Source organism: Copidosoma floridanum, unplaced genomic scaffold (genome assembly GCF_036245765.1).
Source record: "Copidosoma floridanum isolate Cflo_tuat_1 unplaced genomic scaffold, Cflo_Japanese_pri ptg000027l, whole genome shotgun sequence".
NCBI classification, from domain to species: Eukaryota; Metazoa; Arthropoda; class Insecta; order Hymenoptera; family Encyrtidae; genus Copidosoma; species Copidosoma floridanum.
Genome location: NW_028321904.1, coordinates 6975145 through 6999263, shown reverse-complemented (window position 1 = coordinate 6999263; position 24119 = coordinate 6975145). Strand labels below are relative to the sequence as shown.

Here is a 24119-nt window from a genome sequence, read left to right as displayed (position 1 = left end):
GGTTTTGTGGGGTTTAGCAATACTATTTTTTTATTTATTTTGTTAATAAACAAAGTGGCCAGTAAGTGCCCCTGGTTGTGTGGTGATTCGTGCTTGTGTTATTTGTATTATTATATTGAATAATGAAGCAATAAGTAAGCGCACTGAGTTGTGTGGTGATTGGCACTTGTAATAGTTTATTGATTAAATTAAGAATCAAAGCGGCCAGTTTGTGTCTCGGGTTATCTAGGGACTGGCAATAATGTCATTTTATTCATTCAATTAATTTACAAAGTGGCCAGTAAGCACCCCGGGTCGTGTGGTGACTGTTTCTTGTGTTTTTTTATTTATCACTATAATTAACAAAGCAACCAACAGTTTTTTTAGGTTGTGTGGTGACTTGCACTGATGTTACTTTATTTATCTAATTAATAAACAAAGTGGATAGTAAGCCATCTGGATTGCGTAAGGATTGGCAATTCTGTTATTTTATTTATTTTATTCATTAACAAAGCGGCCAGTAAATGCCTTGGGTTGTGTAGGGTTTGGCAGTTGTGTTATTTTATTTATTTTAATAATTAATTAAGCAATTAGTTAGCAAATTAAGTTGTGTGGTGATTTGCGCTTTTGTTTTCTTATTCATTTAAATCATAGTCAAAGCGGCTGGTAAGCTTCTTGGGTTTTATGGAGATTGGCGCTATTATTATTTTTATTATTTAATTAATAATTAAAGGGACCAGTAAGCGTTCCAGGTTATGTTGGGATTGGTGCTTGTGTTATTGTTATTATTATTTTAATAATAAATTGATTAATTAGCGCATTTTATTTTGTATATTTTAATAATGATTAAAGTGTCCAGTTAGCTCTCTGGGTTGTGTGGTGATTGGCGCATTTTTTATTATATTTATTAAATTAATAAACAAAGCGATCAGTAAGTACCCTGGGTTGTTTGGGGATTGTTGCTTTTGTTATTTTATTTATTTAATTATTAAACAAAGTGGCCAGTAAGCGCCCTGGGTTGTATAGGGATTGGTGCTTGCTCTACTTTATGTATTATATTAATAATCGAAGCGACCAGAAAGAGCTCTAGGTTGTGTGGTGATTGGTGCTTGTGTTATTTCATCTACATAATCAATAAACAAAGTGGCCAGTAAGCGCCTCGGGATGTGTGCTGATTGGCGTTTCTTTGATTTTATTCATTTAATTCATACAGAATACGGCCAGTAAGTGCTTTACGTTGTGTGGGATGGACGCTTTTCCTACTTTGTTTATTTTGTGTACAATTTAAGCGACCAGTTAGCACCCCGGGTTGTGTAGGGATTGGTTTTTGCTCAACTTTATGTATTTTTTCAATAAACAGTGCGATTAGAAAGCGCTCTGGGTTGTGTGGTGATAGTCTCTTGTGTTATTTAACTTATTTAATTAATAAACAAAGCAGCCACTTAGCGCTTCGGTTTATGTGGGGATTGGTGCTTGCTCTACTTTATGTATGTTATTAACAATCAAAGCGACCAGTTAGTGTTTCAGGCTGTATGGTTATTAGCGCTTGTTTTTTTTTATTCATTTAATTAATAAACAAAGCGGCCAGTAAGCTCTTTAGGTTTTGTGGGGATTTGCGCTTGCTTCATTGTTTAATGTGTTCTTTTATGTATTAAAGCTTGTGATACTGCTTCGAGGCGCATTTGATTATTGGGTTTAATGGCTTAGGATTTGTTTGGTAAAACACTTTATTAGATCTTGTACAAGAGGGTTAGTTACAGCGTGAGAGGCGTCGTGAGTGTGAGCGGGACAATCGTCCGATCGTCTCGGAGAGCAGTGCTCAAGTGCCCGAACGCAGAGGCGGCTCCCGGCAAGGCGGAAGCCCGTGAGCATGGCGGAAGTGCACGCAGCGCCTCGCTCGGCTGTCGCGCTCGGGCGCGAAACCAAACAATCCGCCCGCCTCGATCCTGGATCGAAGAACTACGTGCCGCCCGCCAAACCGGGGTCGGTTGGGGAGTCTTCTGGAGTCGGCGGAGCCGCGGGAGGCGCTGACACAGGCAGCAAGACCATCTTGGTGATGGATCGCTCGTACACGCCAGTCGCCGTCTTGAGGGTAGCAGCGCGGACGAAGCCGTCGGCTCCCGGGTGGACGCTGATGACACGGCCGATCGGCCATCGGCCGCTGGACTGCAGAAGTGTAGCGTTGAGGAGGACGACCACATCGCCGACGATGAAGTTCCGGCGAGGAGTAGTCCATTTTGACCGCTGTTGGAGTGTGTTGAGGTATTCTCGGCTCCAGCGGGACCAAAACTGGGCGCGGACCCCCCGAACGAGCTCCCAGTGGGCGAGCGCATCCAAGCTCTCCGCAGGGGGGCCGGGCAGAACGATGGAGTTAAGAGGGCCACCGACGAGGAAGTGCCCTGGGGTGAGAATATCGAGGTTTCCAGTGTCTCCAGATAGCGGTGTCAGTGGTCGGCTATTTAAGACCATCTCGATGCCAACGAGCACCGTGGAAAATTCCTCGTAGGTGAGATGGCGTGACCCCATGACGCGCTGGAGGTGACTTTTGGTTGACTTGACGGCGGCCTCCCACAAGCCACCGAAGTGAGGAGCACCCGGTAGAATGAACTTCCAAGCAATTCCTTGATCGGCGAGAGAGCCCGCGACCAATCCCCAGTCCAGCTCGGCTGTCAGCAAGGCATCGCGCAGCTCAACATCAGCGCGGCGGAAGCAAGTCGCGTTGTCGCTCCATATCTCGCCGGGCCGACCGCGGCGTCCAGCGAATCGGTGGAGGGCGCCCAAGAAGGACGCAGCTGAGAGATCGCCGACCAGCTCCAGGTGCAGGGCCTTGGTGCCGAGGCACACAAAAACGGCGATGTAGCCTTTCGTGGTCCGGACTCCTCGTCCTCTGGCGGAGAGTACATGGAAAGGGCCGGCGTAGTCCACTCCGGTGCAGGCAAAGGCATGAGAAGGGGAGACTCGAGACGACGGCAGTGGGGCCATGAGTTGAGTCGCCGGTCGCGCTCGCAGCCGGATGCAGACGACGCCCCTGCGGAGGTGAGCCTTGATCCGCTGGGGCCCACCGAGGAGCCAAGCGCGCTTACAGACGTAGGCACTGGTGACACGGTATCCACCGTGCAGCGCCCGAGAGTGCGCCCAGGCGATGACCATGGAAGCGAGGGAAGAGGCGCCGCTGAGGATTGGCGGGTGCCGCTCCTCGTAGGTCAGCGGCGAATGCTCGAGCCGCCCGCCGACGCGCAGAATCCCGTCGTCATCGAGGAAGGCTGCTAACGGTACCAAGGGGTTCGTCTTCCGCAGACGTTCGCCCCGTCGAAGACACTGGAGGTCGGCCGAGAATGATCTCTCCTGGCTGAGGCGCACACACGCGAGAAAAGCGTCGTGGAGTTCGGTCAGCGTAAGAGTTGAAGCGACCGAAAGCACGGGGCCCCTGCCCAAGCGGCTCCGGACGAATCGACGAATGCGTACGAGGAAGCTTAGTAGCATGCGTAAGTTGGAGAATTGCTCGAGGTAGCTAGCGTCGAGCTGCTGCACTACGCAGCAGATGGATGAATGCTGGTTCGGTGCGGGGAGCGGGTCTAGGGGCCACGAATCGACGTCCACGGCGAGCCAAGCGGGGCCCTCCCACCAAGTGCGCTGCGAGCGAAGGCCGGTCATGTCGGCACCTCTGGTCGCGAGGTCGGCTGGATTTGACTCGGTGGGCACGTATCGCCAGACGCTCGAAGGCAGGATTTCCTGGATTTGGGCGACATAGTTGTCGATCAGCACGTTGTTGGTTGGCCTGTCTGAACGCAGCCAGTGCAGAATGATCTGTGAGTCGCACCATGCGTGACAGCGGTCGACAGGTACGCGTAGCTCGTCGGCAGCGGCCCGCAGGAGCTTGGCGGCAATCAGTGCGGCGCTGAGCTCGAGGCGCGGAATCGTCATGCGCGCGGATGTCTCTGGCGCCGGCTTGAGCGAGCGAATCGGCGAGAGCTTCGTCCGAGCCAGAAGAATGTGGCAGAGCGCTGGCCCAGCCCCGGGCGCGAGGCGAGAGTAGATGACAGCTGCCATCGCGCGGCTACTGGAGTCCGAAAAGCCGTGCAGGTGAAGCTCGGAAGAAGGCCCGACTCCGATCCAGCGCGGTAAGGTGAAGGTGGAGATGGCCTGGAGCTCGGCGGTAAATTCTGCCCATCGGCGAGTCATTGAGATCGGCGCAGGCTCGTCCCAGCCCAGTCTGGCGCGCCAGAGATCCTGGAGCAAGAGCTTGGCATTCAACACGCGAGCATCGTCCGCTTTGTGCTCTGCGGCTGGAGTGGTGGAGGCGTCAACTGAAAGCAGTCCGACGGTGGATCCCACTTGACCCCGAGCTCGCTGACGAGGCCTTCAGCGCTGAGCTGCTCCCAGGTCGGACGTAAGCGGACGTCCTCAGGCAGATCGTCGAGCAGCTCGCGGACATGGGCCACCCACTTCCGCAGGGGAAAGCCGCCGGCCTTCATGAGCCCGCTCAGCTGGTCGTGGAGGCGCCGAGCCGCGGTGACGTCGTCGGCCCCGGAGAGAAAGTCGTCGGCGTAGCGGTCACACAGGGCGGCTGACACAGCTTCGGGCCAGTTGTGGCCTTCGTCCTGGCATAGCTGTTGGAGGGTACGCAGCGACAGGTAAGGCGAGCATGATTCGCCGTAAGTCACAGTGAGCAGCTGGTAGTGGGTTGGAGGCTGGCTGGGATCGGCAGCCCAGACGATCCGCTGCAGGTCGACGTCACGGTAGTCGATCCAAATCTGCTGGAACATCATGCGGATGTCGCTGCAGAAGGCGATGCGGTGCCGCCGCCAGCGCATGAGCACCGATGGGAGCGCGGCTTGGAGTCTGGGTCCAGCGTGGAGGACGTCGTTCAAGCTGTGGCCACTGGAAGTCGGGTTGGACGCGTTGAAGACTACTTGGAGCTTGCGCCCGCGATCAGCATGCTGCCAGATGCCATGATGATGGATGTAGTTGACGGGCCCAGCTGTAGCTGCAAGCTCAGCGCTGGTGAGCGGGCGCATGTGGCCCATCGCGAGATAGTCAGCCATGAATCGACTATACTCCACAGCCATGTCGGGGCTTCGCCGAAGCTGGCGTTGCAGGGCTGCCAAGGAGGCCTTGGCGCTCTGAAGACTGTCGCCAAGAAGAAGCGAACCGCTGCCCTTCAGCGGGAGGCGCACGATGTACCGTCCGTCCGCGGCGCGTCGGTGGTCTGCGAACGCACGCTCGCACTCGATGTCCTCATCTGAGCGGCGGTGAGCCTGAGGAAGATCCTCCATCTCCCAGAACCGCTGTAGCAGAGCGGTAAGCTCGTTGTGCCAAGGCGGAGCCACGTCGGATTGGGCGGCTGCACAGACGGCCAACGTACCTGGAGCGAGCCCGACGGCACGGCCTGCCAATACCCAGCCGAAGACTGTGCGCTGCCCGACGATTTCTCCTCGTTCAGTGTAGCCGGGTCGTAGCAGCAAGTGGTAGTAGTCGGCGCCGATGAGGAGGTCAACGCGTTGTGGCGTGCCAAACGAAGGATCGGCGAGGCCCTCGCAGTCAGCCCACTGCCGGATTGCCTCCGGGTGCAGCGGGGTGGAGGGGGATACCAGGCCGAGCCTGGGCAAACACAGCGCTGTCAGCGCGACCGGTGGTGCGTGCGGGCCCTGGAAGCTCGAGGCGGAGATGGGCCCGGACTCTGGACCGGACGGCGGACTCGCCACCGACGCCGGAGATGCTGGCTTCGATGGTTTCTAGTCGTGCGCCGACCAGGCGCGAGAGTCGCAGAGATGACGGTGACCTCGGAGCACGCGTCGATCAGCGCTCGGGCCGGAACTCGACGACCAGGAGGACCGCTCAGATGGACGAGGGCGGTCGGAAGCACGGCTAGTCACGCTTGAGGTGACGCGTCAGTCGAGTGCTCTCCCGATGAAGAGGTGGGCGGGTCCGTGCGGGGCTGCTTTGATGATGTAGAGCCGTCGGGCTGCCCCGAGTGGCGGCGACGGGCACCGTCGTGCAGTGAGCTGTGATACTGCTCTCGGCAATATTGGCAAGCCGACCGGGAGGGGCAGTACTTCACAGCGTGCCCGGGTCGGAGGCAATTGAAGCACAGCCGTGCCTGGTAGACGAGGAGCTCCCTCCGTGCGCGTACATCAAGCCCCTGGAACTGCGCACAACGCCCGGGATAATGGCCCTCGTGGCATGCCGGGCACGACGGCGTATCGTTGCTCGTGGCGAGGGCGTGGTAATTGCGTCCTGATGTCGAGAGGTTCGAGCGTGCGGCTGTCCCGCTGAAGGGACGTGCGGGCTGCGAGGCTTTGACAGAGCTGGCGGCGCGGCAACGGCGCCGAAGAAAGTCGGTCAAGGTGGCGAATGTGGCGACGTCAACCTCGGAGCCAGAAACGGTACTCTCCAACCGTTGGAGCTCCTCCTCCTATGTACGCCTCGTCGCTGGATCCATGCAAGTCATTCCACACGAGACAAACCAATCGTCCCAGCCGGCTACGGGATGACCTAAGGCGCGAAGCTGGTCGCGATGTTTTTCCAGGGTGTCCAAGAGGCTCTGCAACCCACGGGCGGACTCGTCTCTGAGTGGCTTGATGTTCCGCAGGGCTGTGACATGGTCGTGGACGAGAAGGCGGCTGTGCTCGTAGCGCGCTTCAAGCAGAGCCCATGCCGTAGAGTAATTGGCCTCGGCTACCTGGACCGTATCGAGGGCCGTCTTAGCGTCTCCCTGAGCGAGCGACTTCAAATAGAACAGGCGCTCGACGTTGGTGAGTTGGCAGTCCTCGTGGATCAGCGCTCGGAAGAGATCACGGAAGCTCTCCCAGTCTTCTCGTCTCCCGGAGAAGTTCGGAATGCTGATTCTTGGCAAGCGAGGCCCACGGCCCGAAGCCGGGTTCCCTGGGCCCGGAAATGGCCCGGGAGGGACAGGTGCCGGCGCCAGGGAGTCTCTCGCGTCGTAGAGGCAAGACCGTGCGTCGAGGTAGTGCGCTTCCACGTCAGTGTACAGCTGGACCAACCGAGACGCCTTTTTCGGTGGCGGAGCTTCGATGAGCTTGAGATGGTTGGATTGAAAATCGCCCCAATATCCGCCGAGCAACTCTAACCTCGCTTCTACCATGCCCGAGCTCCAGCGGGCTGGCTCCATCTCATGAATGGTGCGGGCCAGGTGGCCAACAACCTCGGCTAGAGCCGACTGAGCACCGAACAGCGCGGTCCAGCCTTCGTCCATTCTGAAACATTAGTATTCGACGCTTGAGCGGAATATGCCACCGAGCCACAGCTGGCGGTGTTAGGGGGGTCGACAATTCGAGTCGAATCAGCAGGCGACGCGCTTGAGCGGACAAGATGGCCGCCACGGCCGACAAGGAGGCCGTCGGCGGATCACCGCAACAATGGCGGCTTGATGAAGCCGGGCCACGTTTATACACTCGTTAACTTTGGCCGTCAGCGACACAGCCTGCTTGCCGCCGTGGCTGGGCCAAATGACTGGACCGCGAGCTCTGTCAGCCGCGCGGCAGTCCCTCACAACATTTCACGCGTGCAGGGCGACACGGCTTCGACATTGCCGTGGCCGAATGACTGGTGCCGGGCCACGGGCACTATGGCGACCGCGGCGGCCATGTTCGCGCTTTGTTTGTCACTTATACTTACATTGCTTCAAATAATGTGGAACCACCGGCTGTCCTCTGGGCTGCTGGTCGCTGGTTATCTCCGCGGAATCCGGCTCGAAGGACCAATGTTTGGTAAAACACTTTATTAGATCTTGTACAAGAGGGTTAGTTACAGCGTGAGAGGCGTCGTGAGTGTGAGCGGGACAATCGTCCGATCGTCTCGGAGAGCAGTGCTCAAGTGCCCGAACGCAGAGGCGGCTCCCGGCAAGGCGGAAGCCCGTGAGCATGGCGGAAGTGCACGCAGCGCCTCGCTCGGCTGTCGCGCTCGGGCGCGAAACCAAACAGGATTAATTTTTCAAGTTATGGTATATGAAATACTCTCGAGTTATCTGGGGTTTTGCGTCTTGATTTATATAGTCAATTTGAATTCTTCCCAAATTTGACAGTCACTTTTGAGAGCGTGGTTGTAGACGCATACACTTACTATGCTTTTAAAATACAAATACAAACATATTCCAAAAAGTTTGGTTTTTCACAACCCGAAAACATGTAAAAGTCAGGCATTCATGTTTCACCTGCTAACAGAGAAAGCATGATAAGGAAACATAAATTTCAGCTATTACTGCGGCGCACTTTAATAAAAAATCTAATTTTTTTCGAAAGATGTAATAAAAAAAAAATAGAGTTCTTTACTTTAGAAAAAAGAGCTGTGTTTGAATTGGATAAAATGTAAAGTTGTTTGTCATTGATTTCTATAATCTGTTACTACTTATTCAATTAAAGTTAAAAAAAAAATACCTTGTCTTTTTACTTAGTGGAACCACTTTGAGATTTATTTACAACTTTTTTATTCTTACAATTCATGCGATCTATAGATTACCAAAGCTATTTTTTTAATAGATTACAAAAAAAAAATTTAATCTGAACCCGTAGAACAGCAGTACGTTTCACATATTTTAAAATTATCTTTGCGATTCTTTGTTAATGCTAACTTAACGAGATTCTATCTAACTTTGTAAAAACTGTTAAAAATATACGGATAGTGCTTGATTGACCTCCAAAAAGTACTATAACAGCACTTTAAATCGTAAAATTGCATGAAGGGTTGAAAGTCTCTCGTGAAAAAAGCTTTGACTCTCACGAAAGGAATGTAGAATCATGAAGCGAACGAGTATGAAAAGTGGCTTAAATTTTTGTTGTTCTCCCACTGTCCCTTATTATTCGTCAAATCCTAAACATTCGGTCGGTTGTCGATCTGTTACATCTAAATCTATATTAAAAGACTTCTACAGAGTAAGCAGGTTTCTTAAGGTAGTTAACTCAAAAAATTGATTTTCATCTAGACTTGATTTTTTTTAGTACGTTATCATTAAGAATTCAACGGATAGTGTAATATTTTTTTTTAGGCAGCAAGTGGTACTTATTTTCAAGATATTCAGATTCAAATTTGATACTTTCTACACATGAGTATACGGAAAAACTTTTAGGAAATGATATTTCATCTAACTATATAAAAAGTATCTCTTCTAGAAATTAAAAAAAATAGTATGTAACAGTTTAGAAAACAAGAATTAAGATATGATTTTAATAAATACAGCAATCGGTACTAGATTTAGAAATATTTTAACCTAAATCACGTATTGTTTTGCTTCGTTATATGAGCCACGCGAGAGAGAGAGAGACTGCAGTTGCTATGGAGCGTTATGCTGACAGATGCGTAGAACTCTGATTTTGTCATTCTGTGCAACAAGTGAACAAAAAAAGAGCACAGAGGTTATCAACTTTCTTGTACGGTTACGAGACAGCATGATCTTTATGCCATTTTGTTGAGTGGAGTACCACTGGGCCGATTGAACTACCTTAACTGGTCACTCAGTACAGTGTCTTCTACAAAAGGTGTTAGTCTGTCCAGAAAGATATCAGAAAGTACCTTACAGTTAATTGAAAGAAGTAAAATACCCCTACAGTTAGTAATTAAAAATACGTCCCTTTTCTAAAAAATCAGTATTCTGCCTGAATCAGTTGATTTCCTGGGCATTCTCGTTGACCCCATTGAATTTGCTTTATTAAGTCATAAATTTGCATACGTAACCATCTTTCCTCACTATTTAGTAATTTTCCAGATTTATTGACTATTCCAGATACCTCGTTTTTAATTTTACAATATGCTTTCTCTACCTTATCAAGCCTCAAGTTTATAGTATGACAAGAAGTTATAGGTTTATACCTTTAGTCGTTGAACAGTGAATAAAGAGGGATCTTCAACTTTTGTTTTTTACACATATGACTGGTTTTTCTTGAGTAATCATTCTTGTTGTCTGTTAGGAAAGTTACTTTTGCGATGCAGCAAAGGTTTTTTTTTTTCACTATTAAAAAAAATAAATTAACGGACTTGAATTTGAAAAAACTTTGTTTTTAACAGCTGTACTTCACCCATCCAGTCATTTTAAATATTTTTTGACCTTTAATAAGCATGACTTCAGTGACATGTTTTTTCTTTTAATTTCTGCGTTTTCCAGTTTCTAATTTATTAACTCATCGAACCTTTTCATACGTCAACTTTTTTTTTGTTAAATTAGTTTTGTCGTTTTTTTTTTTTTGTTCAAATTATGTTTTTTTTTGCTGCTTTTTGGTTTGTTTTATTATTTTTAATTTTTTTGTTATACATTTTCTTCGACGGACCATCTGGTTTCACTAAAACTCAGATACCTTTTCTTACATGAAAGTCTAGCTTAACATCTTTGTCCTTCGATTGCTTCTTGTTATGAAAATAATTTTTTTTTTTCTTCTATTTCCTACAATCCGACCGCAGAAGGTGCTTTTTTATGCCTTTTCTATCATCAAACATACTTCTTACTTGATGTCACTGTTTTTTTTTTAAGTATTCGTTATGCCTTCAAAAATAATTCGACCGTTTAGCTTACTCAACTTCTTTTATCTGCAACGACTCGTATATGTATACTCTTCTACTACTGTGGAAGTATTTAGTAACGGATGAAGTAAAAGTAGTTAACTAAATTTTTAACGGCTTAAAAAATGGACGAATTTTAACTATAGATGAAGAAGTTTTTTCGGATTAAACAAGCTTTTTTTTAATTTATGACTATTTTTTCACATACTCTTCTACCAAAATTGCGCTAGAATAGCTAATCTAACTAATTTAGGTAAAGGTTCATGAAAAGCAGTGTATTAGGAACTTAAAAAAAAACATACGATATTAAACATAGTATTATATTATTTTTTGATTCCTTACAGTCAAAATTTTATGAATATTCTTGTAGTAATGTTTTTTTTATACGACACCTATTAAATGTCTAAAGGGTTTAACGATACTTTCAATTCTAACAGAATTATCATTATCTCCAAATCAGACTTAAAATGAGATATAATGAGTAAAAATTAGTATGTTAACTTGAGTTATGGAAAAATCTCTAACTATTGTTTAACTCTCCTAAGCTACTAAAAGAAAATCAATACAAACAAGGCTTACTCCTTTTTTTCTATTCACAGACAGAACTTATTTTTTATCATCTAGAGATTTTTTCTTAGATCTTAGTCTTTTTAAACGTAAGCCTCCAGCGAAATACCTCAGTTAACCACTTTTTTCATAAATAAGTATTTATACGCTGAGCAAACAAAAACTCTCACAAACTAACACTTTACTAGAGACTATTAGTTCCGTACTCAATACTACACTTTTGTTTTTCTTCTCCATCTCAGCCAGCTACTTAACAATTATTATACATACTGTTTAGCCTTCCTATTTTACCTAGTTGCCTGCCAATAAATGAAGAAAAGGGATATGTTGTAAAATAAAGTTTAAAACTTTGTTTTCATTAGTTTGCACAGCCTAAAATAAGTATAAATAAAAACACTTTTTGATATCTGAAGAACAATACACAAAATAGTATATTAAAGAATGCAATCAGTCAATAACAAAGCAATTATTTCGTGCATGAATTACTTTTTGTCTTACCAAATGTTCAGTACGTTGATTTTTGTTACTCTTAGTGATAAATTACTTTTACAGCTTTTTTGCAAGCTTACTAATATAAAAATTGTTTAAAATGTAAGTCATAATTGGTTAAAATGTGTTCCTCTTTTTACATTACAACCGCTAAATTTGGTTTTATTAATTTTCGATATAGGTTATGGTAGCTTTTTCGTAGCCTATAAGCCGTTTCAATATTTATAAGTGTTAAAAATGTATCAGTCATTTAACTTTTTAATCTTTGCTACAGTAACAACTTGTGAATCATTCTGATGATGAAGCATATGGTTAGATATTTCTTAATTTATTCAATGATAAGATCCTCTTTGTAGTTGTGACAGTATTCACACGAACAAGTAGTTGCAGGCAGTAAAAAATATTCTGCAGGAAAATAAGGAAACTGTAAAAACAAGTTGTAGTAATAAGAAAGTTGTGAATACTTTAGGATTATAAAACAGATAGTAAAACTTTTTAAACAGTCAGATTTGGATTATAGCATAAAAAATACTTCAAAAAATGGAGTAAGCGTAAGGAACTTATAAATCACATCACTTAGAAGTTATGGTTTCGAATCAGAGAAGGTGAAGCCATGTTAAAAAAAGTTGATTTTTAAGTTAAAGGACTAAATCTAGAAAAAAAAAGTAAAAAATTACAAGCCAATAAGTAAACAAAGACGCTTAAAAAAATATTAACGATTAAGCTAAAAGAAAAGCGGTTGGACTTCGCAAAACAAGGAAACAGAATTTGTGCAGAGAAAATATTAGACATTAAAACAAGACAACAGGCGCTGAAAAAGTTATGGACAACAGTAAAGTTAACATAGTTGATAGAGATAAGAAATTTTGTCAAAGAAATTTGATATAAAAAATGGTGTTCCTAGTAACGTTGTACTTAATCATTTAAGGTACGTAAATTAAATAACATAGTCACAAAAAAAAACATTACTGTAACACAAAAGCAACACTTTAAACGGAGAACAATAAAAGTTACATTCAAGTACTTGCTAAATAATGGTGTCGCCGTATTGATGTTAATATTTTTTGTTATTTGAAAACTTGAATTATGTTCAGTTTTACTTAAGTTGTCAAATCTTTTTGACAAAGTTGATTACCTGAAACATCTATGTTGTTACTAGAACGCTATTTTTTACTTGTTGGTTTTTTTTGATATATTATTTTTCTGTACTTATTCATCGCATTTTCTACGTAAAATACTTTTTGTCATTTGCTTGGTCTTGCATTTTTTATTTAAGCTTGTATATTTATGTCACGTATAGCTTTTTTTCTTCTTGATTTGTGTTTTTAAGATACTAATTTTTTCTAGATATTTTGTCCTTATAATTTGTTAACCAAGTTTTCTTACAAAACTAGTATTTTCTTTAATTTTAGACCCTAACCAATTTTTGTAGTTCTACTACGTATATAATGATTTTTTTATTGGTAGCTACCCTTTGTGGCTATCTGCTACTTTTTAAGTATCTTTTAAGCCTTTAAAAATAGTTTCATTATCTCGCAGAACATCGACTACTGTATGCAATCACTTATACGTGTGTACACTATTTAAACATATTTTAACTTTTTTAATTTACTACACCTTCAATATACTTAAGTCTTTCAACATCAGACCTAGAAAAAAAATTTAATTTCATGTTCAACGACCAAATATATTGTTAAGATAATGGTGATTATGGCTTAGAGCACATAGAAAATTTAAGTAGAAAATAAGTTTTTTGTATAAGTTATTCTGTGGATAGCCACGACAAGAAGCAGCACATTATGCCCCAGTCACAGAAGTGCGTGTTTCTGCCGCTCCGAGGAAAATGGTTGAAGATAGCTGACTTCCTTGTAATCTCGAACACCTTGCCATGATCGCATTTGTTAAGGAGTCTCTACTCGTAGAGCTCCACCAGTCCATGGTGTAAAGCGTTCATGACTCGCTGTCTACCCCCTGGGGGCAGCATCTCACCCTGCTCGCCGCACTCCAAGCCAAGTGCTTCTGTGTCAGTGCACCATTTTCAGCGTATGTCGATCCTTCTTCTAAGACTGATTGTTTCTTTGCGAATTTTAGCCCAGAAGGAGGTCCTGGCGCCAGATGTTAGTAGATCCATGTCACCAGAGAGATAACGCGCGATGTCGGTGTTGTTTGCGTGTGTTCTCAGCCTTTCTAATGCAATCTTCTTTAGGAGTATTTCTGCCAGCAATCTTACTGCTAGATCCCTCACATTAAGGAGCCTGTAGCTGTGAAACACAGTGAGTACATCGTACACATCGGCCAGCGGAAGAAGCCTACCTTCACCCTGGGGCAGATATACGAACTCCACGCGCGCTCACTTAGGGAGGCTCTGCCACTCCTTTGCTAACTTCCTGATCTTCTTTCCGGCTGTGGACAGGTATTTCTTCTTAATTATGCCTTCCTCATCATAAACTCCATGCGTGGCAGAAGGGAGCAGCCAGCCGCATCGAGCTTCTGCCATGGTGCCAGCAGGGAGTCACCGACTTGTCTTGCACTCTCCAGAAGGTCCCATAATGTAGATATTGATGTCTGCTGGACTTGGTAGCCCGTTGGTGCAACAAAATGCTTGTTAATCTATGTCCCATCAAAAGTGGGCATCGTGCTCCCTGTATTGTGAATTCTGTGGGTCGGACTTTGCTCTCTCTCCCACTGACGATGTATAGCGTCGCGCATTAAGCTGAGTTAAAAGTGTTGCCAATCGCTCGTGGGCTCATCACGATCACCTCCAAGAGGCGTTTGATGCCCTTGAAAAAGCTTGCCAGGAGCGTGCACTCATCAGCGTAGAAGAGGTTGTTAACGCGGCGGCCTCTAAATGCACAGCCCTCGTCAACGCTGGCAACACTACGCACGATCATCGCGATGATCAGGTTGAAGATGTCAGGGGTAAGAGAACATCCCTATCTGACGCTTGAATCAACGCATATTGGTGTCATAGTGCCACCAGCCACTTTCACTCTAGTTGACATACAGAGTACAGTGAGTTTATAACGCTCCTGATCCTGCTTGGCAGCCCATAACGGTCCTGCTCGGTCCCTAACGCTCCCAACCGCCTCCTGCAGCATAAAGTTGCGCTCGAAGCAACCCTCGTTGTTCAAGAATCCCTTCTGCAAGTCACTAAACCTGTGGTTGGCCTTCCCCTACTTCTTCAGTCTGTTGGAGAGTATCGTGGCAAACAGCTTTGGGATCGTGTCACCTAGAGAAATAGGCTGCTAATTTCTAATTTCTGTGGTGTCGCTCTTTTTGTGCAACAGGATGGTGTTTGTTGCTCCCCACGACGAGGGAACAGCCTCAAGCCTTCACATTTCATTAATCAAGGCCGTGAAGACTCGTGTGCCAGGATCAGCACCCCACAGGTCAGAGTATTTGATTCCATCAGGGCTAGGTGGTGTGTCCGCCCGCCGCCCAAGGCATTCAACCACCTCCTTCTTCGCAAACGGTGCGCACCCGCACTCGTCACTCTCTGATAGTGGGCTAGCCTCGGCAAACACCCGTGGACACTTCTCATCTCCATCTATGCGCGCTGCCATTTGGCTAAAGTGGTTTTATATCGTTTACAGATCGATAGTTCACCTGTTGTCGTCACTCGCCATGATCCTCTGTACTGATGTTTTGCGCTTCTTTCTTCTAGAGACTCTGTATGTTCTTTAACGCACGTGTGCGATCGTTTTTGTTACGAGAAGCATTTTTCACCACCACCGGTCTATTATTTATGTCACCACTGGCACCAGCCCTTCGTGGCATGAGTGCCTTAGGCCTCTCCAGATCACGAAAATCACCCTTATCTTACATTGCTACGTCTTTCTGCGTCGACTGCTCTCACCCGTATGCTCCGGACCGCGGTAACGTACTCCATGCAGTGCTCGGAGACAATTTTGCGCGTGTGTCGTTTATTTTCTGAAGCCACAGAGCCACAGTTTCAGCATCTGAATCCAAAGGGTATGTCCTTGTGGTGCTACTTTGCATGCCAGATAAAGTTCTCTATTTTTTTGGCACCTTCATAGATACAGTATATACATAACGAACACTTTAATATTTCATTCTCTCTGATGGGTAGAAGAATTGCAAGTACGTTATTCTCGCGTATAACTTTTGTGGCAGGCTCATTATCTGCAGCCACTCGGTAACTTGGGGACAAAAGATTAAACAAACAAACAAGCTTATGCGTTTCACGTCCGTCACGTCCAAAGGCTTGTGCGATAAGAACAGAGAATACATTTACTTCCAATAGTGGACTTCCTATTTTTATCCAGTACAGTTGTTCTTGTGGGTGTTGTTTCAGTGTTTTGAGCATAATCGTACATATATCTATATATATTTTCTTTACAGTCTTTTGCTATTTATTATTATCACTATTTCCGTTTTGCTTTAATCTTCTTTTTTTTTTTTTTTTTTTTTTGTAAAATATACAATAAATGTAAGTAGATTGTATAACATATGAATAACAGTAGCTTAATATGAGCTTAAAATATCTTCAAATATTAGGCAAGGCCTTATCACATTTATCGCACCGGGTCTGACTGTTTATTATTTTGTTCGTATTATTTTTATCACGTAACCTCACGTAGCTATTTGTCGATTTAATAGTGAGCATAGAGAATATCATCGAAAGGTACACAATCGATCGTTCAGAGAACACTCGAGGGCACAGAAGCTCGGCGTCACGCCTGGTATTGCCACACTCCAGATACATGCTGGACGTAAATGTCTCGGGACCATCCAATGGTGTTGCTCACCATAAAGGACTGCATCATGCCCACTACCCAGCAAGGCAAAGACCCTCTCGTTGTGGCCTCCCTACGCACGAAGCGCCCCCACGATGAATGCCTCTACCTCGATGCGGTAGCCCTGCCCAGAATGCTCGTTCACAATAGGCTGGTAATTATTAAGTTTCTCTTGGCAAGCCTGACCACGGGCCTTCCTTTTATTTATGAAGGGGACACACACGTCAATGATAATGGCCCGGCGAGAGGCCTCGTCATGGACGACGATGTCGGGGTGGAGTGCTGCCGCTCGCCCGGGTTCTGTTGGTGGTAAGGGTTCTGATGCATCTTGCGGCCGTCACGAGACGGTCCTGTAAGTTGTTGTGTCAGCGCTGCTAGTGGCACATCACGTGTTGCAGGGTTACGGCGCCAGCCCCGTATCTTTTGCACCTCCTGCCCAATTCCGGGATCCTCTGGATAGTGGTGTTGAGTGGCAGGACGTTGAGGCGAGTGCGATGTATAAGCCGTCAGTCGCAGAAGCAGGTGTTTTAGCTGGTGCTCAGGAAGTGGTTTGACACGATGCTCCTGCTTGTTAACTCCAGCACTTTGCCTTGATCCTTCTTGGCCATCAAAGAACCCGTGTAGTGCTCCCTGAGCCTCGACCGCAAGGCATAGACGACGGTGGTCCTATTCATTGGTAGCAGTGGCTCAGCCCGCTCCTCGATGACCAGGACCAGTATCACCTTCTTCGGGTACCAATGCCAACGCAGCATGAGCTTGGACCACATCCTGCCTGTGGCTAGCCTCACCCTGGCCCAGAAAGAGGTCCTGGTGGCGGATGGCTGCTTGTCAAGATGCCCAGCCGTCTAGAGGCGGTCTCCTTCAGCAGCTCCGTGGCCAGCTTGCTTATATTGGGGTCCTTGGCGTACAGGAGCCGATTGCTATGCGCCACTACGAGCTAGTGGGAGGAGCCTACTGCTGCCCTGCTTCTACGGGATGTGACCAGCTCAGTGATCATCTGCCAAGAGAGGTTCATCCAGGTCTTGGCCAGTCCTCGTATCTCCTTGTCGACCACCCGTCGATACTCCTTCTCGACCGATGCCCCTTGCATGGTAAGGTTGAGGCACGGGAGAAGAAAGGTCTCCACTGCGTATAACTTCTGCCAAGGCACTAGCTGGGACTCGCCAATTTTTTTGGCGTCGCTAATAAGGTCCCTTATGCTGGAAACTGGGTCATGGCTCACCTGGTAGCCGGTGGGTACGCCCAGATGGTTTTAGGCCTCTGTGAAGTCAAACGCAGGCAAACGGGCACCCTGCAACTCGAAGACGCTCGGTTAAACGCCCCTGTTTCCTCTGCCAACCACATACAGCGTGGCACACTTCCTGATACTGAAGGCGATTCCGATTGCCATCACACCTCCTCCGCCACCCTCAGCAGCCTTTTCATCCCTGCCAGCAAGCCTGCAATCAGGACCTCATCGTCCACGTAAAATAGGCTGCTATATCATCCTGCTTTTATCGTGTAGCCCTTATCCATCACCACCACACTCTGGAGCAGCACCTCCAGGGTCAAGTTAAATAAGTCTGGGCTCAGCGGACAGCCCTGTCGCACGCCAGCCTCGATGTTTATAGAGGCGGTTGTGCTGCCTGCCACCCATACGGTAGTAGACAGGCTCGCGCATAAAGATCTTATGATGCGCATCACCTTAACTTTAAGGCCATGTCCCTCCAGCGTGTGGAAGATGGACGAATAAGGAACAGAGTTAAAGGCACTGGCAAGGTCTAGCCATGCTACCACCATTTTCCCTCCACTGGCCTTGACGTCCCACATCAACTCTCCCAGTACAAAATTTTGCTCGAAGCACCCCTCCAAACTCAGAAAGCCTTTCTGTGACTCGCTGAACCGAGCATTGGTAGTGACCCACCTTATCACCCTTTCGAACAGCAGGGCCACAAATAGCTTAGGCGTCGTATTGCGCAGGAAGATTGGGTGCCAATTTCGCAGGTCACCCCTGTCACCCTTCTTGTACAGAAGGATGGTATTTGACCGGCCTCATGTACCTGGACCCTCCCCGATTCGCCACACCACGTCGTACAGAGCTGCCAGGACGTGCACCCCCAGATAGGCCCTCCTTAAGTTGTCATAGGTGATGCCATCCAGACCCAGGACAGTGTTTGTGCGACACTTCAGGTAGCCGAACACCTGCTCTGCCGTGAATGGTGCACACAGCGCATTGTTAGAGGGAGCACGCTTGCCCACTTCTTTCCACCGTCTCTGCATGCCACCTGCTGCCGAAAGTAGTCCTTACCGCCTGATGGTTACTCTCGCATTTGTTCTTGGTGGGCGGAAGAATGTATTGCACGGCCCTCTTTCGGTTGTTTTAAAAAAGTGGTAATCCATGGTGTTCTGCTAGGGGTTAATGTTTAAAAATAATGAAGATTTAGAAAAAATGCCTGTGGATGATAAAAATAAAGTTTTGTTTGTGAAGAAGGAAAAGAGAGTAAGCTTTACAAGTTTAAATTTTCTTATATTTAGCTTTGGGAAGGTCTATTGGTTTTTTTATAAAGGAAGTCAACAAACTTATTAATACTGGTAAATACACATAAAAGCTACTAAAATTCTAGTTTTAAGTCCAATATTGAGATAAAGTTAGCTCGGTTAGATTTTCAAATACGAATGAGTCTTTTAAGCCTGAAAAAAGCAGAGCATACAAAAAGTATTACTATGAGTTCTTAATTTTTACAGTTAATAACTAGAAAGTAATAGAATACTCTGGAAAATATATTTTTTACTATAAAAAAAAATTAACAACACAGACGCTTTCTTCTAGATTTAAGCCAGTTCTAATTTGTCACTCATAGAACTTGAGCAAAAGCCTAGTAAGTATTATAATTAAGAATCAAAAATATGCTATACAAATCAAATAACCATAAAATTTTGAATCAAAATTTTTAGGAAATTTTCAGAAGTATACAAAATATCTGATTTTACCATAAACATGAAAGTAATAAATTTTTTGATTCGGAAAAATCTGTGCCACTTGTAGACAGTTGAAAGGTATGTTTTTGAACATAGAATCAATCTCGCCATTTACAAAGTTATAAATTTGAATAGAAGGCCTAGTTGATTGCATCATTAAAAACTTTTGTTTTTCTCTAACTTTCGAGTCAAACTAGAGTTAAGGACTTGACCACTTATTATTAAATATTATTAGTGGAGAATTTAAATTTAATTCATTTAACATTCTTATTAGAAGCAAGTAATTTTGATCATTTACTTAAAGTGGCTTGGACAATTTTTATTAGATAGATGCAAATTTCTAAGATTTTGTAATTATGTGAAAAAATGTGCCTTACCTATTTGTAATAACAAAATATTAGAGTCAACCACTTTATTTTTCAGAAAGTTGTTACTAAAAACTCCTCAATTTAAAACGCAGTTTCATAGGAATCATCACTAAAATGACTTTAACTCTAAAATCAAATAAGATAACTTTAGGAATAAAAATGGTATTCGTACTTTCTTATAAGGAATGTCTTAGAAATGTGAAAATTAATTAATAACCATTAAGAGTTTAAGAGAATTTCAAGAAAAGTGAGTTATTGTCTTCTGTGCGTGTGCACCTTAAAATAATGGGTTCTTTTTGTTCTTGTGAACAATATCTTATAAATTTTGAAGCCAATATAACTCTTGAACTAAAATATGCTATTCAGATATTTAAGTATCATCACACTAAAACAATAATATTTTCCATAATACATAACTTTAAAACGTCCCTCACTTAGTACTGCACTAAATTTTTAAGCCAGTTCAATAAATTATTTTTGACATACCATTTAAAAAAAATGCTGATTCTCTAACATTCATGTCAGTTTTGCAAGCGTTACAATAATGCATGGTAAAACAAGTTTCAGTTATAATCATTTGTTCTTAAATTTTTTTTGATGTGAAAACATTTTATACACGGCTTGGACTTCTGCTTGGGCAGTCAAATTTTCAAAGTGGAACGCTTTTTTTGTTACGCCTATGTAGATATACTAATACTGTTTTTTCTCTCTCTCTCTCTCTCTCTCTCTCTCTCTCTCTCTCTCTACTTAGGAGCACTGAGTTTACGCTGCTGCCAGCCAAAATACATAGATATACTATATCACATTCGTCTACAAGCAGTTAAGTATGCATGCGCACGTGCACACATGCACATGCTGTGTACGGCTGCTGGCCAATAAGTGGCCAGTGCTGCGTGTTTACACTGCTGCCTGCAAGAATATTGGTCTGTTTAATTCAGGGGTAAGGCTAGTGGTCTACAAGCCACAGGAAAAAACTGAGAGAGATGACAGTTGCCGTCCATCCGTGCGTGTGTATTAGTTTGCATCCGTCGGTTACAATTAACGCGAATGAATATAACCTTAATTTTAAAGCACGTTGCTGTTTCTATTTTAATAAATACTCAAACCAATGAGATCATTTGCTTTTTGCGGTTTAATTTGCTACCATATTTAGATATTTGTTATACTTCATTGCAAGAAAATTACTATTTCTTGCCTAGGATTGTTACTAGCGATTTTATTTTAATTTTAATAAGGAAAATTCGCAGCTTTCAACAACCTTTCTTTCAGATTTTTTACGTTTACAGATTATTAATAATCGATATTCATTTACCAGCATAGGTGGTACGACTATACATGGAATTTTTTCCAGATTTATAAATAAAATTGCATCTACAACATTTATTTATTAGTATACCTGCCACAAGCTAATTTGTTACTATGGTACAGAGCGATGAACAACACAGTTTGCAATGAATAACCATGTAAATATTTGGTAGTTTAATTTATTTGGTACTTTTTCTGCGTTATCAAATATTTTTTATTAATAAAAAATATGTTATGCAATTTCGCATTTCTTATTGACTGAGGACAAAACTACTATTTGTAAGGTCGACTTTTTCAAAATTTCAAGAAATTAAATTTTCTCGTGTTGCATGTTTCGTAACGCAATAAAGAACAGTAACACACATCCATATCTATGTTTTCACATCTTGCCTGGGTCGAATGCAACACCGTGTGTGTTTCCTCTGCACTCCGTGTCTTATAACAGTGGCACCGTAAATGTATTTTCTTGGTATAAATAAAGTGCTTATCGTCGTATGTGTGTGTTAGTTTAATATAATTACGTACGCAAGCACTCACTCACGCATACTCATACACACACATAAACACACACGCATACACACGCGCGCACGCACGCACACACACACACACACACTCACAAGTAAAAGAATTATGCTCGAAAATTAAGTAGAGGGTTACAGTATAAATCATTGAACGGCATAACGCTGGGCACTAATTGTAATATATTACACCAAAAACTTAACTAATAAAATTGTGTTTATTTTACTTAAGTAAGTAATTCAAATTTTGTTTAGCCTTATAAAATCAACAATGCCCAAGCAATACATCTATTTGTAATTTGAGGCAAAACGTTATACTATTATCACTAATAACGATATGTATAGATTACAAATGCCAATAAATTTAACCTAATAGTAATGATAATGACTGTATTTAACATAAAACTGACAAAATCATTGCCTACGCAACATACCCTATGGTCACGCAATTTCGGTATCTTACTGTTTTGAATGTATTTTAACTTTGTTAAGAGTATCAAATCTCAAATAAATTTTAAAAATTTATTAACACCGCTTATTAACATTACAGTTGTTATAACTTAACTGCTGTTTTCAAAGATATAAAAAAAACAGAAGCAAAATCGTATGAATTACGATGCTGTGTGTGCATTGAATTAAGCTCGCATTTGAAATTATTCTGACTGTATGATCAAACAACTATTATTGTTAAAGTAAAAACTTAGGTGAGGACAAAAGCAAAAAATAGTATGAGTAATAAGAAATTCGTACGCAGGGGAAATATTATCTATAAGTATTAAAAATATTTTCGAAAAGTAGTCTGAAGACAGCTTTAAACTTCATTTTTTTTATTGTTAATGAATTAACCTAAATTTTTTTTTACATTCTTTATCTTAAAACATAAGATTTCTTTATATCCATCATAGTAATAATAAAATAACTTTCTAATGTAAGATTACGCTAATCATCAAACCACACTTAACATAAAGTAGCAAAGTCATAGTTACTACATTCTTCTGAAATTTAAACTGAGACTTAATAATTAACAAAATATTTAAGTTTGTTTTAGTACTTTATGTTCGCTGACTATAAAACTATTTTGCTTGTAAGTTAAAAATATAATAGTTATTAAATCCTAATAAGCAATTGGTTACTAATAACCTTTATTATTTTTAAGAAGACATCCGTTAGTATAAGCTGTAAAGGAATGCAGTACATATAAATGTATAATTGTGTAATAAAATTATTTTACAATAATCACTAATTTTTCAATTACTTTTTTTTCTTTAACATATAGGAATAAATCTGTACATGAACGTACAGAACTCATAAATACTTTTATAAAGAAAAATTATGTTTTATACCATGATTAATACTTTATAGGCTTAGATGCAGTAAATTAATGTTCATCTAAAAATCTATATTTTCGTTATACATGAAACTAAATTATATATTTTCAAGAATTAAGAGTAATTTTTTCATCTTCACTTTTGTTAGAACGTACATGTGCTTTATAACTTAAACATATGTCAGATGGCACAAGCAGATATATTATTTTCCCTACAATCCTTGCACAGATTTTCAACAGCCCCCAGCTTAGCTCACCCCCACCGTCCCACAGTGGTTAAAAAAGCATGAATAGTGGCCAAAATTCTTGCTTTCCACAAATTTTCACTCTATTTTTCTGATTTCGGTCTTGATTTGTTCGTCATATAAATCTGTCCACAAACTTAATCCCGCACTTTTATTTACCGAAACACTCCTTTTTTTAGTCTATATGTAGCACAAAACTGTTACTAGCGTACACGTTCCTTTGCCTGTCAATGTAACGTACCTAGTCACAATGTAAATAGTAAAATAATAAGTTGATAAAAAAGATTTTCATACCCTTAGTGTATATTGAGTAAAAGATCTAATAAATACTTAACAAAAAAAAAATTGGAAAAGTGGGGTAATTGTTAAAAGTCTTAAATTAGATATGCCGCATCAAAGTGTTGCCTTAGAACTAATACTAAAGAGATGAACATACTCAATAATTGTTTATATTTTAAAGCAATTTTGTTATGTAGAAACATCATGACTGACCAGAGACTTGAGTTGAGATGAATTTTTTTTTTTGTTTTATATTCATCATCGCGCCCTAACAGGCTCAGACATGGCTATTTTGACACTATAAAATGTATTTAGCCATACGTTGGTTAATTAGCAGTTGGTGTAAAACGGTAGGAAAATCGGTAGGTTATAATGAAGCTCAAATTCCTTTAAGTTGTATTTGAGTTGTTACAAAAAATGCGTAATTTATTTCGTATGCTTATGCCAAATAATTAATAACGCTTTTTTTATTGCTGAGTATAACCTTAGAAAATAAAAAAAATGTTCTTTTTTGGGTCATAATAAAGTTTTTGTATCTTAAAATGATACTTGTTTATAAGAAAAAAAATATTTCAGCTGTCACAGAAGCGTAGGTGTTAAAGAAAAAATTCATAAAAGGTGATTGTCCATTTAAAATCATGTATAACTATTAGTTAGTGTGAATACTTGATCTCTTGCAGATGTCAATGTTTTTAATTACTACATAAAGCTCATACATTACGTTTGGACTAAAATGAAGAGTTCTGTAATAATTAGTAATGAAACGATTTCAAAGTTCATGTGTCTGTTTTTTAAACTTTGTTATCAGTATTTTTAAA

The 24119-nt window shown here is 42.9% G+C and overlaps 1 protein-coding gene across 1 annotated transcript in view; it reads right to left on the bottom strand.

The window, feature by feature from the left end:
• The window catches only part of mmd (disintegrin and metalloproteinase domain-containing protein mind-meld), a 2100572-nt gene that overhangs the window by 302007 nt on the left and 1774446 nt on the right, over positions 1-24119 (bottom strand). Inside the window, exon 24 of the mRNA XM_089595760.1 lies at positions 17697-17709. Within this exon, the coding sequence (XP_089451886.1) occupies positions 17697-17709 (13 nt within the window). The remainder of the gene's footprint in view (positions 1-17696; positions 17710-24119) is intronic.